The 16,982-nt window shown below is 43.8% G+C and overlaps 1 protein-coding gene across 1 annotated transcript; it reads right to left on the minus strand.

Annotated features, from left to right (window-relative positions):
* Positions 1-404: 404 nt before the first annotated feature.
* LOC122931728 lies at positions 405-15,307 on the minus strand. The gene is made up of 4 exons (XM_044285796.1): positions 15,127-15,307; positions 14,017-14,170; positions 11,973-12,576; positions 405-497 (listed from the first exon to the last, which is right to left on the minus strand). The coding sequence occupies exons 1-4, from the start codon at positions 15,305-15,307 to the stop codon at positions 405-407; spliced, it is 1,032 nt and encodes a 343-aa protein (XP_044141731.1).
* Positions 15,308-16,982: the final 1,675 nt, after the last annotated feature.

Here is a 16,982-nt window from a genome sequence, read left to right on the forward strand (position 1 = left end):
TGGCCAGGACCTGGTCATGAAAGACATTCCCTCTGCTGTCAATGTCTTCCAGAAAGCCAGCGGTCTGCTGGTGAAGAAATATGAGGAGACAGACGATCAGCATGCAGATGTTGTGTACTACTGTGAGATGGCTCTCTTAGAGCCTACACAAATGGGGAACAATATTTTGGGTGACCCTCTGGAGGGAATGCCAGAAGACAAAGAGTCTGTTAAAAACCCCAGTGTCCCCAGTGCCTCCAACCTTGGTGAGAAAAAGGAGGGGGAGTTGAGAGTGCCAGTATATGATGCCATGTCTGAGAAGGATGAGAAGGCTAACATAGTGAATGGAGACTCCATAGAGATAAAAGCTGAAGAAGCTAAGGCTGATGTGTTGTAGTGGAGGAAATCCTCAGACACTACAGAAGTCAAAGAAAAGGCTGAAGGAGAGTCTGCCGAAGTGGGAAAAGCCACTGAAGAAGCAGAGGATTCTGAAACTGAAGCCGAACCTGAGATAACCCCTGCAGAAAAGAAGAAAAAAATGAAACAGATGCTTTTTAAAGGAGTGAGCGGTGACGAACATGCTCTGCTGAAGGAGCTCCGCAAAGCAAAGGAGAAAAGGTCTGGACACGACCATGACTGGGAACAACTGTGTGAACAGTTCAGTCAAGGGCGACAGCAGTCCACGAGAGAGCCTGTCGATTGGAAAAAAATATAAGATTCAGATCGAAACGCTGAGAGTAAAGCAAAAAGAAAAATGCAATATGTTGATAAAATAAAGAAACAAAAGGAGCATGAGCGCAAGAATCAAAGAATGCGAGGGTAATCGTCACTCAGAAAACAGTAGAAAGAGAGTATCTGGCCTTTAGGCATTTTCTACTAGGTAGAAAGTCAGTGTTTATGAAAAACCGAGCTCTGCTAGCCTGGGCGTGGCTATGTGTGACGGGGCACATCTACCAGAGGGCATGATATGATGTAGAAAAATGCTCAGACCTCCAGTCTGAAGAAGAGGGGGGAGGGGATATGTGGTAATTGGAACAGTGCTGAAAGGCGTGTATGTCGCACTCAAGTACCTCGGCTGGGTGAGACAGCTAAAATACAGAGAGCGGCAGTCGTCTCAGCAAAGAAACGTTTTCTGAGACAGTTTTGATTATTAATTCTGGGCTGGATTTTAGTTGGATTGGCAGATAGGACTGGAAGTGGGATCTGCCAATCCACACCCTTCCACGATGGGTATTCCCTTCTACCTGAGGTGATCGCAGGTGAGGCCTGCTGTAATCAGGCTGGCATAAAGCACCTCCCAGTATATCAATCTGAGGGAGAGAGTGATTTGCAACAGAGACCTGGTCTCAGCTAAGAAGGGCTGAGGGGCCACGAGGCTATGTGAATCCTGATCTCTTCCCGGTGTGGACTGTGGGTTGGTGAGCACACCGACTAAGGCTTGGAGCCAGAGACCCTGTGCATATAGCTGTGAATAATAGGTGAGTCAGGGAAACCATTATGTGTACTAGTTATTTTTGCTTGTGTATGCGGGAACCGTGACTGATCCAGTGCCCTATAACTGGGATACCCTGTATTTAGCGGAAGTGCCTGAAAATAAAGCACCATTTTGGAAAATAAAGCCGTTGTCTGATGTGAAGTCAGAAGTCTGTGAGTGTGACCCCCTGAAGGAAGCTGATCCCTTACTATATATATAAATACATATGTATATATATATATATATATATATATATTTATTTATATATATAACCCATTGTAGAGAAAAGTTGCCAACTTAGGCCTCATGCACACAACCGTTGTTGTGTCCCGTGTCCGTTGGTCCGTTTGCCGTGATTTTCTGCGGACCCATTGACTTTTAATGGGTCCGTGGAAAATTCGGAAAATGCACCGTTTGTCATCCGCGTCCGTGATCCGTGTTTCCAGTCTGTGAAAATAATATGACCTGTCCTATTTTTTTCACGGACAACGGTTCGCGGACCCATTTAAGTCAATGGGTCCGTGAAAAAACACGGATGCACACAAAATTGTCATCCGCGTCCATTTTTTTCCTATCATTTGCATGGCAAACTAAACTTAGTTTTTTTTTTACTTTCCTTCATGTTTGGAGATCCTCCAAAAATAAAGGAAGACGCACGGAAACAAAAACGGACATGGATCACGGAACAACGGAACCCCTTTTTGCGGTCCGTGAAAAAATACTGTTGTGTGCATGAGGCCTTAAAAAACTGTTTTTAAGGGTTAAGAGCCCCTACACACATGAATTTGGTCCAGCATTTTTCCACCACTAAAAAACCCATAGAAACCACATGTTTTATCCCATTCCTCGTGCCTCTTGGATTCTTGTTTTTGTGTTGTTGTTTTTTAAAACAAATATATGGATGCTGTTTTGTGTTACACTGTTTAGATGTTTTTTTACCTGATAGAGAACGGAATGAAAAAAACTTCTGAAAAATGCCAAAGCTTCAATGAGCTGCATTTGAAAAAAAGCCCAGAGAGACAAAAATGTCACTAAACAAAAGCAATCTGTAAATGCAGGGGCAAAAAACACTACTAAAAATGCAAAAATGCTGAATAACGCTACAAAATACCAGTCAGTTTTTTCAACTTTATAGTGACTTTAAGAGGACATATACAAATTTTAGAGTAGGGGAAGGAATTTAGTAAGGTATATTACAGCTGTTCTCTCTCATATAAGGCTACGGCTACACTGTGACATGTGTTGTGCGACATTCATGTCGCACCAATGTTGCGCAACCTTTTTTATAATAATAGGCAATGGTGTTGCACTGCGATATACATCATGCTGTAACACGACAGTCACACAAAAATCCAATGTCGCAGCGTGACAAAATTGACCATTATTATAAAAAATGTGCGACTTTTTTGCAACAAGAAGTCGCACGACACATGTTGCTGTGTAGCCCTAGCAAAAGATTGGATTTGAAGAAGCCAGGTTCCTCTTGTGCTACGATTAGGTGGGGCTGTGATGTGAACCAGTAGAGACACCTGGGAGGTCCTCAGAGCAGTCCATGTGACAGTACTGCTCTTTTCAATACTAAAAATAATAATTACATTGATTCTGTATGGATATCCGAGGACTCATGTCTGGTATTCAAGTTACAATTTGATGCTGTAGGGAACGAAGCCGAAACCATGTAACTAGTAGCCAGTCCTTCATGGTGTATGAATGTTTGTCAGATCGGTAAACTAATGAACAGCAATTTTCTGCTTCTTTTGAGGCGCATCCATCATCCTGTAAATGTAGCACGGACATTAGAAAAAGACACTGGAATTCTCTTATTTAAAATGATAGGTTTTATCAAAAAAAGGCAAGAAAAAGTTAAAATCTTGTCATTTAGTTTGACATTTAAAAAATGACTGCTGAAATATTAAAATGTGATTCTGAAAGCATGTATGTTTAATAAAAGTCACCTGAAAATGCTGTTTTTGTGAGGATTGGCCAAGTGATCTAATATATATGGGAATCTCCTAATTGATGACAGAGGAAAGAATGTCCAATCCTTTTTTCCTATGGGAGATAAGCTGCTTCCAGAGTTGGCTGTCCATGGCTTAAAGGGGTTGTCCGAGTTCAGAGCTAAACCCGGACATATCCCCATTTTCACCCCTCCAGCCCTTCTGATATGAGCATCGGAGCCAGGGGTGTAGCTAGAAGTGACTGGGCCCCACAGCAAATTTTTGTATGCCCCCCCCCCTCGCTTCGCAACTCCCTCCTCCTGTGTAGACTAATGACATCTCCAAGAGCTAATTGGAGTGAGGTGTCAGCCAACTGGAGTCCAATCAATGAGATGAGATTGGAGGTGTTGGTTACAGCTGCCCTGCCCTATAAAAAACACACACCAGTTCTGGGTTTGCTTTTCACAAGAAGTATTGCCTGATGTGAATGATGCCTCGCACAAAAGAGCTCTCAGAAGACCTACGATAAAGAATTGTTGACTTGCATAAAGCTGGAAAGGGTTATAAAAGTATCTCCAAAAGCCTTGCTGTTCATCAGTCCACGGTAAGACAAATTGTCTATAAATGGAGAAAGTTCAGCACTGCTGCTACTCTCCCTAGGAGTGGCCGTCCTGTAAAGGTGACTGCAAGAGCACAGCACAGACTGCTCAGTGAGGTGAAGAAGAATCCTAGAGTGTCAGCTAAAGACTTACAAAAGTCTCTGGCATATGCTAACATCCCTGTTAGCAAATCTACGATACGTAAAAGACTAAACAAGATTGGATTTCATAGGAGGATACCTAAGAGGAAGCCACTGCTGTCCAAAAAAAAACAATGCTGCACGTTTACAGTTTGCACAAGAGCATTGCATAGGGGAGGGGGCAAAAGTGCAGAGGAATGCTACTCCCAAGATAATAGGTGTGCATTCACACTTGAAGATGCCACTCCCTCAAGAAAATACTACAGAGACAAAAAAATTCCACAGAAAAAACTAAGATAGAAACATCCTGCACAATATTATATACAAATGTGCGGATGTCCCTGGCCATATTATTGAAGAAAACCACAGAAATAAGATAATAATGCACTTAGTAAAATAGATACAAGCACTATATATGGACAAAGTCCTCACTCCCCTATCCAATAGAGCGCCTTAATTAGGTGGTACATATGGCTGTGCTTGCTCCTCCTCCCATTGGTTGCTTGATGCACATGGAGGTGACTGGGAGCAGCACACCATATGTGCGGCGTCTGCGCTCCTGAACATAGAAGCCCAACAGCTTAGGTAGGTTTAGCATAGGACCCGCCTGACCTGAGACCACCTTGGCGTTCGGTAAGCGGGCTTAGATGTGTTTTGATCAAAATATATTGACTAAGTGTCTCAGATATTATCATATCAGAGTGAGGACTTTGTCCATATATAGTGCTTGCATTATTATCTTATTTCTGTGGTTTTCTTCAATTGTTTGGAAGAAACACACAACACTGTGTGGAGAAAATGGTTTGGGGGCTGCTTTGCTGCGTCAGGGTCTGGACGGATTGCTATCATCGAAGGAAAAATGAAGGCCATCTGTCCACCAGCTGAAGCTCAACAGAAGATGGTGTTGCAACAGGACAATTACCCAAAGCATAGAAGTAAATCAACAACAGAATGGCTTAAACAGAAATAAATACGCCTTCTGGAGTGGTCCAGTCAGAGTCCTGACCTCAACCCGATTGAGATGCTGTGGTATCACCTCAAGAAAGCGATTCACACCAGACATCCCAAGAATATTGCTGAACTGAAACAGTTCTGTAAAGAGGAATGGTCAAAAATTATTCCTGACCATTGTGCACATCTGATCTGCAGGAAATGTTTGGTTGAAGTTATTGCTGCCAAAGGAGGTTCAACCAGTTATTAAATCCAAGGGTTCACATACTTTTTCCACCTGCACTGTGAATGTTTACATGGTGTGTTCAATAAAAACATGATGACATTTAATTATTTGTGTGTTATTAGTTTAAGCAGACTGTGATTGTCTATTGTTGTGACTTAGATGAAGATCAGATCACATTTTATGACCAATTTATGCAGAAATCCATATCATTCCAAAGGGTTCACATACTTTTTCTTGCACCTGTATATACTGTATATACACATACTGTCTGTCATGTAACATGATTAATAATGCTCTGTGCCTCGCTGTGACCTTTTTACTACAAAATTTCAGTGGGATAAAGTTGTCACTGTGATTTTGTAGTAAAAAGGTCACAGAGAGGCACGGAGCATTATCAATCATGTTAATGTTCCGTGTCTCTGCTGTCCGGAACGGGGCTTGGCTCTCTTTCACGCAGCAAATTCCACACAAAGGATCCGCTCGTGTGAAAGACCCCTTACATGCTCAGATTATCAGTAACAAGCATCCTCACTAGGGTTGAGCGTACTGATCTTTGAAGCCAAGATCCAAAGTCAATTCGCTTCAAACTTCATTATTGCCAGTGGCGATAGTCTTTGAAGACTTCGGTCAATAACTTCGGTATTTGATTATTTAACTTAAAACAGATTTTAAACAGGTATCTGAAGTCGGCTTCAGAACCAAGGTACCAGTCCGTACCGAAGCCAACGCAAACGCAAAACACTGATTCTACCCTAGGGCGTGCCGTCCTTTATTTTTGGCTCCTGCATAAATTTCCTATCCTTGCCCGTGGAACCGCCATCCGGACATACAAGTATGTAATGCACTTTGTGTAATTTCAATTTTTTGCCAGGCCTATTGTAGTGAATGGTTATACATACAGGCCTAAAAAAAAACGAATGGACATGGGGGAAAAACTCTATTGTGTGCATGAGCTCTAATGTTGATGTCCTATCTGGATCGGTTAGCAGTTTCACAAAAGCAGATCATTTTCCTCAAAGGGGTTTTCAGTTTTTTTTTTTTCTATTGATGACCCATTCTCAAACCATGTCATCAATATCAGATCAGTGTGGGTCCGACACCAGCCCCTCCACCGATCAGCTATTTGAAGAGAAAGCAGCGCTCATACAAGCACTGCCTTCTCCTCATTGTTTGCCTGCTTGCCCTCGCAACTGCAATTACTTCAATGGGACAGCTCCTTCCTGTCCAAGTGAGTAGTAGGGACATGTCCCATAGAAGTAAATGGGGATGCCATAGTTGCAATTACACTGCTCTTCATTCCAGTCGGTAAGCAGGTTAACAATGAGGATAAGGCAGCGCTTGTATGAGTGCTACCTTCTCTTCAAACAGCTGATCGGTGGGGTTGCCGGGAGTTGCCTCCTCCCCCCACCGACCTGGACAGGTCATGAATAGAAAAAAAACCAGACAAAGCCTTTAAAGAGATTCTCTTAGTAGTCTGCTGCTGCCCTCCTCCAACACCGTGCACATTCCAAGTCCCACTTGGTGTAGCTTGGCGGCCAGTGCCAGAAGCCACGGAAGTCCATCCTTCTCCTCCTCTAATTTTACTAAGATGTAGAGGCTGAGAAGGAGACACTCGGGTCCACAGCACTGGCCATCCATACTCACCCTTGTTGGGATCTTTCTCACTGGACTGCAGTCTTCACTGACGTGCTCTTCTCCTCTTCAAGTTCTGGCGACGCACTGCACCAAGCAATGAAATCTAGAAGGTAGAAAAAAACCTTTTGTAATAAACTATTAGCCCAAGAGGTAGAAAATGTAAGATGAGGGTAAGAAAGTCATCGAATCCTAGACATGACCTGAGCAGTGCACTTGGCTATTTTCAGTTTTGGTGTTTCGTTATAGAGATAAGTGTGGGCCCCACAGGTGGGACCCGCACCCAACTGACATTGGTGGCATTTTGTAGCAACATGCCACCAATGTCTAAGATTACACAACCCCTTTAATACTTATTTTAATATTTTTATTTATTTCCTCCTTTGCCTTCAAGATCAGGAACTTTTTCATTTTCAATACGCGCTTCTGGTAATGCTCCGGATCCCGCGTGTGGCGATCAGAGGAGCTGGAGCTTGTGTACGGCAGCCCCTGTCATAGTGAATGACAGGAGGCTGCTGCACAGTGTTTCCTACGGAGCCCCTGTCTGTAGCCGGGCTCTATAGGAAACTAGTAAAATTATAGACTCCAATGCTAGTTAACTACAAAAAGCTTATAGGGGTCCGAAAATGGCACAAAAAAATAAAAAACTATACATATGTGGTGTCCGCCAGATTTATACTGACCCGGAGAATCAAGATCACAAGTGAAAAAAACACCCTGTAAAACTGGCAAAGTTGTTGTTTTTTTTTACAATTTCACCACCGTTGGAATTTTTTACCACTTCCCACTACATTTTATGCAATATTAAATGTTGCGTTGGAAAGTACAACTTGTCCTGCTAAAAACAAGCCCTCATACAGCTATGTGAACGCAAAAATAAAACAAGTTAAGACTCTGGGAAGGCAGAGAGCACAAAACGAAAATGCAAAAGGAAAAAAAGTTTTTTCTTTGCATCACCATTTTCTGACAGCCATAACTTTTTCATATTTCTTTATGAGGACTTTTTTGTGGATGAACTGTATTTTTTATTGGTACCATTTTTGGGATGCGTGCAATTTTTTTTATCATTGTTAGGGCCCATGCACACAACCGTAAGCCCTCCGAGACATATTGTCCGTGAGCGAGCCATATGTCCCAGAGAGGCATTGATCGTGTGCACAGGAGCGCACAGCATCGTAGGTTATGTGCATGTTGGGCTGCGTGCGAGACTACTGTCCCATAATCATACGTTATAGTAATCTATGAAGCTGTGCGTTCTCGTGCACACGATCAATGCCGCTTCAGGACATATGGCCCGCTCAAGGACCGAATGTCTCAGAGGGCATATGGTCATGGGCCCTTATTCCAATTTTTTTGGGGTTTGGTGTGTGTGTGTGTTTGGGGGGGGGGGGGTTGGTCAAGGTTGGCGCACACAGAGGCCAAGGGGGCAGAGACAAGGACCAGGGAGGTGCACACAGGGGCCAAGGGGGCAGAGACAAGGGCCAGGGAGTCGCAGACAAAAGCCGGGGGGGGGGGGGGCACAGATAAGGTCCAGGGCCCAGGGGCACAGACAGGGGCCAGGGAGGCACAGTCAAGGGGGGCACACAGGTACCGGGCACAGACATGGATGGACGATAGAAGGATGATGATGGACAGGCCAGGTCCCCAATGTCGCTGGCGCCGCACTATATGTGAAGGGGCCTAGCCTGAAAAACTGTATTAACCTCTTCAGGACACAGGGCGTCCTGAAGAGGTTAATACAGAGGTACTTAAGGACACAGGGCGTACCTGTGATCGGAAGCCGGTGCTTACTCAAATCATTGAGCAGGCATCTCGGCTAAATGCGCGGGGGGGGGGGGGGGTAAACATATCACATGACCTAACCTCTCAGATGAAGGCCTCATGCACACGACCGTTTTTTTTTTAAGGTCCGCAAAACGGGCCTCCGTTATTCCGTGATCCGTGTCCGTTTTTTCTTCCGTTGTGCTTCCGTGTGTCTCCGTGTCCGTTTTTTTTACTAACTCCACCCTAGAAACTGGTATAAATCAAGGGCACCTGAGTTTGGTTTTGTGGCCATTTTCTGTAGTCTTTCCAGAGTACAGAGGTTATTTTGGCTGCTTCTCTTTGCTGTATCACCATGTCGGATTCAGAGGAAGAGGTCGTGCTGCATTGGCTGGTTTCTCGGTGTTGGGGACAGCGCACTCCTTTGTTGGAGGAGGAACCGCGTAGAAGGCGACGATTTTGGGTCCATCCGATTGTTTCACGTTACCGGAAAGGACACTTCCATACCCTCTACAAAGATCTGCGGCTGCATCCTGAGAAGTTCTATGCCTTCTGTCGGATGTCAGTGGGTACCTTTGATCGCTTGCTGTCGTCTCTACGTACTGTCCTTACCTTTATGGACACCAATATGAGGCGCAGCATTTCACCTGAGGAAAGGCTCATCGTCACGTTGAGGTAAGCAGTATAGTACTTGTAAAGTTTCACCAGTAATGTGCCGTGCTTGTATCTGGAGGAACATGTGCAAGAAAATGGCTGCTGCTAGACATGTGCTACTGTTTGCTTAAAGTTTGCTTAATTTGTCTGTTTGATAAATTTAATTTGTGCTTTTAAATCCAGGTAATCACTGTCATATGACATATGACATTCTAATTTGAATTTCAGTTTTCCACCTTTCTGCAAGTTTGCAACTTGTGTTCAGGTAACATTTAAGAGACAATGCAATAATCCAATGCACTGGACAGTAGTTTGTGAATAAAGTTGAATTTTTTAGTCAGTCAGCTAGGCTCCAGCAGGCAGTAACCTGCCTGTATGAGTGAATAACTCTCTTTTTGGTTTCAAACTACTGGCGAGTGCTGTGTATTATTATATTGGCTTGAAGAGTTGGTGCCCTCAGTCAGGAGCCCTTTCTGCATGCATCCCCCAGTTTGTCGCCTAGATACCGCGCAGGACGTTATTTTGTGTGAGTTTTGGTTCAATGAAACACCAGGGTTTTTCAGGTAGCTAATTGTGTACAATGTTAACATACTTCAGAAGTGGCGGGAAAATGTCATCATTTCCAAGGCTCGAAACACAGTTGTGCACTTGTGTTAATACTGGCCTCACCCCAATAGCTGGTAGTGTTTTGCTCTTAGCCCTTTTTTACGGGTTTTTAGGGGTTTGGCTTATTCAACAAAGGCCATTAGGTAGTGTGATGGAGCCGTTTAGTTAACAATGTGATCCCCAAATTTAACCCACAACTTTCCCCATATTCGAGTTTCCAAATTCGTTTTGCTTCCATGTATTATTCATCACAACTATAATAGACTGTCTACATTCAGTGCTGTATGTCCCGTTCTTAGTGTGGCCTCTGCTGATGAATGGTATGCAAATTCAAAGTTATTTTATTGGGTTTTTCCTTTGAGATTTAAGGGTGAGCGTGGGGCCACAGACAGGCCCTAGAGTGCAGCCTCTGGCATCCGTGCCATAGGTTTGACTCCATTGCCCTTGTTTTTTTAAAAATATTTGGTTCTAAAACATTAAATGTGATTCCTGCATCTGCTGTGCACTTTGTTTTTGTGTCGATTTTTAACTTTATTTTCCATTTGCCTACAGATTCCTTGCTACTGGTAACTCATTTGCATCACTGCATTTTGAGTTTTTACTCGGAACCTCGATGATTTCTCGGATAGTCCGTCACACTTGTCAAGTCATCTGGCAGCAACTCCGAGAGACGGTGATGCCGCAGCCCAAGGCGGACGATTGGTTTCGGATTGCTGAGGGCTTCCAAATTTCTGCGCAGTTTCCAAACTGCATCGGGGCAATGGATGGCAAGCACATCCGTGTGAAGAAGCCGCCTCACTCAGGGTCCCGACTCTTCAATTATAAACAGTTTTGTTCGGTAGTACTGATGGCTGTTGCTGACAGTAACTACCGGTTTATAATGGTTGATATTGGGGCCTATGGAAGCACTGCTGATGCTCGCATCTTTAGTGCTTCTAGAATGGGGGAGCGGCTTCGTGCTAACCAGCTTGCCCTGCCCGAGGCCAGAAGACTGCCCGGATCTGCTGGTCCGCCGGCTCCATTTGTCATCGTGGCGGATGAAGGGTTTGCATTAACTACCCATGTTATGCGGCCCTTTCCAAAGCGTGGTTTGGATGTCAGGAGGCGTATCTTCAACTACCGGTTGACTCGTGCCCGTCGGTATGTTGAGTGCGCTTTCGGGATACTCTCCAGCAAGTGGAGGGTGTTTTTGTCATCCATACAGATGAATCCGGATAATGCCACCCTGGTGATTCAAGCTTGTGTTGTTCTACACAACTTCACCAGGATTCATGAGGCTTCCTCTTCTGGTGACATGGATGAGCTTCCGACGTCATCAGAATTGGGTTTGGATCGGACCCTGCATAGGCGACCTGGGACTGCTGGACTTGCAGTTCGGGAACTCTATGCAGACTACTTTTCAAGCCCCGAGGGGTCCTTGCCATGGCAGAGGGACGCAATTCGTGGCAGTTTTTGAAATCTTCTGGTCTCATTAGTGTTTTTTTATTTTGTAGATAGTTTGCAAATATTTACTGTGGTATAGTTGAGTGTAGGGACGCAAGACACTGAGGACCCTTGACGTGGGCTTGCGGGCTGAGGTTTGGAGAATTCTATTTTTAAAATACATAATCTTTGTAATTTTTTTTATTATTTTGGGCGATGACTAACATCAAGGAATTTTGTTTTTAAAATTAGAAACCCCAAACCTTCTAATACCTCTTTACCAATTTTTAATACAAACTATTCTCTTGCAAGATGAAGTGTGTTTGGGGCTTTTTTTGGGGAATATCTGTTGTGACTAAAACTGGTTGCAGTGTTCCACTGTGTTGTATAAATGAATAAACATAAGTCAATTGATTGTTTGTAAAATATTTTTACTGAAAAACAATAAAACTTTTTTGGGGTTTGGAACGGAGTAATTTTGTGACTTACTAATGCAAACAAAAGCAGCACACAAACCAAATAAAATATAAATTACAAATCAAATAAGTCTCTTGAAAAAGAGCCAGGGGCGTACGATGACGCCGGCCGCACCTGGGCTGGTTGAGGGGGAGCAGCTGCAAACATGCCCACATTAAAGGACTGGGCAAGGGGAGGGTTCTGTTCTTGGGAGCCCTGGAAAGTCGGACCCACAGATTGATGACCATGGCAAGGATGTGGTGCCTGCTGAAATGATGGTGGTTGCTGATTGGTAGCCACCATATATTTATGCAGTAAATTGTTGATATCCAATAAAATGTCTCCCTGGTATGGCAGGGAGAACATTTTTAGGACCAACAAAAGGGAGGCAACACATTGTTGCTGGCTAGCTTGTGGAACCAGCTTTAGCATTGGCGCAAGCCCCCTAAGCATGATTTCTTCATGCCCATCAGTCCTCCTCTGAGCTAGGAACTGGATGACTCGGGCATCTATCATTTCCCGATTCGCTAGCTCAGAGGAAGACTGACGGGCATTCCTCCTCCTCCTGGGCTGTTGTCTTGGTTGTGGCCTTTCTGGTTCCCCACCACTGGTTGCCATGGGTGGTTCTGTGGTTTCCACCGCTGGTGAATGTTGGGGGCTGGATTCCGGCGAAAATACCGCAGGGGTTTCTTCACCGCCCTCATCGGAATCTTCACTCTCCTCCAGATTGTCCACAGTTCTGTAGATATAAATCACACAAATGTTAATAATTATGGATTTTTCTAGTTGCCAATCCAACATCCCACATCCCAAACTATTTTTGGTCAATGAATATGGCTAATATATGTATGTGCATGCAACATATATCACAAATGGTCTAATAAACCCTCAATTTGACATTTTCAAGCAAATGACACTTTGCATACTTTTCTCATTTTGGCAAATCTGATATGTACAGTGTTTCAGTAGCGTACGTTTAAACCACTAAACAAAGGGGTGTTGTTTGGGAGCCAGATTGGAATCTTGCAGGTTTGGCGTTAGCCAACAGAAGAGATTCTGGCCTTCTCGGCCGTCCGTACTGAAGAAATGTGCCACCTTAACTGGTTTTAAATTTCACTACAAGCATGTCCTAATGTCCAAATAGCTGAAAACAGTCCCCAGATGCTGGGAGATGCATTTTAAACGTTGCCAGAGTGTCCCAGTATGGATGTGCCTGACGACATTTACTCGTCCAGCTCAAGGGTCATGCCGGACTTTTATTTCTGGTAAACCAAGAACAATGGTGTAAGAGAACCCCTTGTTTGAGTTCCAGGGTGTACTGACAATCCGTTATAAATCATGATATAAGTTATACAGATTTTCATATTATACTGGTCAGATGCTAGTTAAGGAACATGCACACAGCAAATTAAGGCATTCCTATTTGAAAAAATATCGTAATGTGGCGCAAGAGCAATGTGTCCACCTTCCCAATCAGGGGTATGCTGGAGAATTATATCCAACTCCCAGCGGACAGACGATTTGCTGAAAGCCAATAGCCGCATATCCTATCAAAATGGCCATAGTTGACGAGGTAAGTAACTTACTTTGAAAAAGTCGGTTACACTAAAAACCAACAATGTGTATGCATCATTTTACAAATCCACAACAAAAAGGGAGATTTCTCTCAAATTTAGTGGATACATTGGTGGCTCAGGCGATCCTGTCGAAAGGCAACCCCCTTATGTGTGAAGAAAACCTGCAACTTCCAAAATTGCATCACACACTTGGAGTAAGGCAAGGTCTACACGACGACATTTGTGGCGAGCCATTTTGTAGCACCAATGTTGCGCATCAATTTTTAGAATGGCAGTCAAGGGTGTCGCACTGCAACATGCGACATGCTGCGATTGCAACGCCACAGTCGCCTAAAATCCATTGTCGACACATCACAGTCGTCAAATGTCGCATGCTAGAGTGCGACAACAAAAACTGCCTTTTTAAAAGTTGTCGCACAAGATTAGGGCATCAAAATGTTGCCCCACAACTGTTGCATCCTAACTGTTGCTCGACTTTTTGATGCGCACCAAATGTCGTCGTGTTGACCTAGCCTAAAGGTATAACACATATATGTTTGCATGGTGTGTTCGGACATGAATTGAATAAAAATGTTTTTTTGACGGTAAAAAAAAAAACTTACGGCCTCAACTCCATCACCGGACGAAGGAAGCTCAGCTGCTGTGTATAGATGTAGGGCCTTTTTCTGGATGTCCCTTCTTCGCTGCGGCCCTTTTCATTGAGCTCCCTCCGGAACTGGTCCCTGCAGCTGTTCCAGCGGACCTTGACATTTTTCACTGTCAAAACAAACATCCAAGGTTGATTAAACTGAGAATTCCTCAAATTTGGAATAAAAAAAAGAAAAGCGCGTTGAATTTTTGGAATGAATAAAATTAAAAAAATGCACTTCTCCACTTGTGGGTGAAAGAGAATGGTAGACAATTTCATGAATGGCGAAAATATGGGGAGATTGGCTTTTCTAAAGACTATTTCATGAAACTGCCAATAGAGAGAAGATTAAAGATACTGTTCAACATGGCACATGTGTTCAAACTTGCCCAAAAAAGCCACAGAATACATTACAACGGTGGGCAGAAGGTAAGGTGGGAACAGACATTAAAACAGGAAGGGGGGCGTAAAATAATACTAGAAAAGTAGTACAAACATACACAGTGGCGTAAAGATAAATGACTGGCCACAATGACAAATGTTAAAGATGGCCCCCCTACCACAGTAATTTGTTTGCAACACCTTCCTTACAAGCCGCCTCAAGTCCAGTGGCTAGTAATGAACACTCTCTTTTCTCAGGATGCAGTTTCTAGCTTTTTTAGATTACCTATACTGTTCCTGTATATCTAACTGTGCAGACACTGTGGAGGGGTCCATGACAAAGTATTTAAATCTACTCCCCCCTCTTCCCGGATAGGGCCTTTCAAGCACATGGACACAATGTAGCTGCTTCACCTGCTTCGCCTACAGCTGGGCCCCTACATGTACATACCACGTGAGCAGGGATGCTCACCGTGCGTCCCTTCCGCTGTTGCAAAATGACAACTCCCAGCAGGCCTTCAGGTACAGCCTAGTGGGAGGTGTTGTTTAACAACAGCTGGAGGGCCACATGTTGAGCATCCCTGCAATACACAATTAAGCCAGGCCTCCAAAGGGACATGATTGGGAATTCTCTGAAGTAATTTACTTTTTCTTAAGGGACTACACAAATACCAAACCTCATTGCGACATTGCTTGCACGTACCTAGTTCTGCACGACCTCGGTTATCCTCTTTATCCCACTCGCGTGGCTTGAGGCGACGGGCCACTTTCTCCCATGATATCTCCTTCCGTACACGGTCCTGATACGCGGAGGAGCGAGTGTCCCATAGCTCGGGCCTTTCTTGAACTAATGTGATCAGCTTGTCCACATTCCATTTTGGCATTTTGTCAATTGGACAGTGAACTTGCCCCAAACTTCCTGCTGACAATTATTGTCTGAGGTAAATCTCCTCACAAACAAGGCTTGCCAATCGTCTACTTTCAACTTCCTGTCTCCTTTTTTTTTTTTTTGGCAAAATGACTTGGAGACAGGTTTCCAGGCAACCAATCCGCAGAAAAAACGGACGCGGATGACACACGGAAGGCTTATAAGGTGCATCCGCGTTTTTTCCATTGACTTGAATGGGTCCGCGAACCGTGATCCGTGAAAAAAATAGGACAGGTCATATTTTTTTTACGGACACGATACACGGATCACGGTCACGGCTGAAAAATGGTGCATTTTCAGTTTTTTCAACGGACCCATTGAAAGTCAATGGGTCCGCGAAAAAAAACAGAAAACGGCACAACGGCCACGGATGCACACAACGGTCGTGTGCATGAGGCCGAACACTGTAAAAAAAAATAAACTGTGCTAAATAAACCACAATTTTTTGGTCACCTTACATCACAAAAAGTGTAATAGCAAGCGATCAAAAAGTCATATGCACCCCAAAATAGTGCCAATCAAATCGTCACCTCATCTCGCAAAAAATTAGAACCTACCTAAGATAATCGCCCAAAAACTGAAAAAACTATGGCTCTCAGAATATGGAGACACTAAAACATTTTTGTTTTGTTTCAAAAATGATATTATTGTGTAAAACTTATATAAATAAAAAACATTTTTGTTTTGTTTCAAAAATGATATTATTGTGTAAAACTTATATAAATAAAAAAAAGTATACAAATTAGGTATCGCCACGTCCGTATCGACCGTCTCTATAAAAATATCACATGACCTAACCCCTCAGATGAACACCGTTTTTTGCCCTCCATCAGTGCTCCAGACAAAAAAACAAGCCAAATGAGATTTTTTTGTCGCCAAATTTTTGTTGTAACTTAAGGATCAGAAACAGGGTTTTCTTTAGCTTCTTGGCTATTAGTTTTTCCATTAATAAACCTCCACATTGAGCTTCCAGCAGCAGATAGAAGCCTGCAGGGCATGCTGGCACTTCTGGTGTGACATCACCTGGGTACATGGTCTTTATTCAGCAGAGCCTCCGTTCCCGCCATGCTTCATGAGCAGTCGGCAGTGGCGCATGCTCCCCTGTTCCATGAATGTCAGTTAAATTATCATGCGTATTCATACGCATTAGACATTTTTTAGGGAGAAAAACTGTCTGTACAGGCTTCCATGACGCTTGTACAGTCGTTATAGCGACTAGGGATGAGCGAATCGACTTCGGATGAAATATCCGAAGTCGATTTGCATAAAACTTTGTTCCCTAATTACGACCTCTCCCGCTCACCATGTCTGCGATGCTGCATGCCCTAACCCTGCTGTTCTGTCGGGACTCCACCTGAAGCCTGGCAGGTAACAGCCATATTTTAATGAGGAGCGCCGTTGGACCTCTCCTGTACATCAGCTGTACTGTGCATACAAAAAGGATGGACTAAGAGCAAAGAAAAAAAAGAGGGGTGCAAAGTGGTTATCCCAAATGGCCATTTATTACATAACCACAGGTTAGATAAGCCTGGGGCTACATGGTGACTTTGGCCCCTTGCAGACAAGCTTTACTCCCGCAGCGAGTCCGCAACACAGCACCTGGCCTGACCTCCCAGCACTGACGGGAATCA

The sequence above is a fragment of the Bufo gargarizans genome, chromosome 3, assembly GCF_014858855.1.
Source record: "Bufo gargarizans isolate SCDJY-AF-19 chromosome 3, ASM1485885v1, whole genome shotgun sequence".
Classification (NCBI taxonomy): domain Eukaryota; kingdom Metazoa; phylum Chordata; class Amphibia; order Anura; family Bufonidae; genus Bufo; species Bufo gargarizans.

Coding starts and splice junctions, on each gene's coding strand:
- LOC122931728 (XM_044285796.1), bottom strand. CDS start 15,307: ATGCCAAAATGGAATGTGGACAAGCTGATCACATTAGTTCAAGAAAGG. Junction 14,171..15,126: donor CCGAGGTCGTGCAGAACTAG/GTACGTGCAAGC, acceptor TTGTTTTGACAG/TGAAAAATGTCAAGGTCCGC. Junction 12,577..14,016: donor CCGGTGATGGAGTTGAGGCC/GTAAGTTTTTTT, acceptor TTATATCTACAG/AACTGTGGACAATCTGGAGG.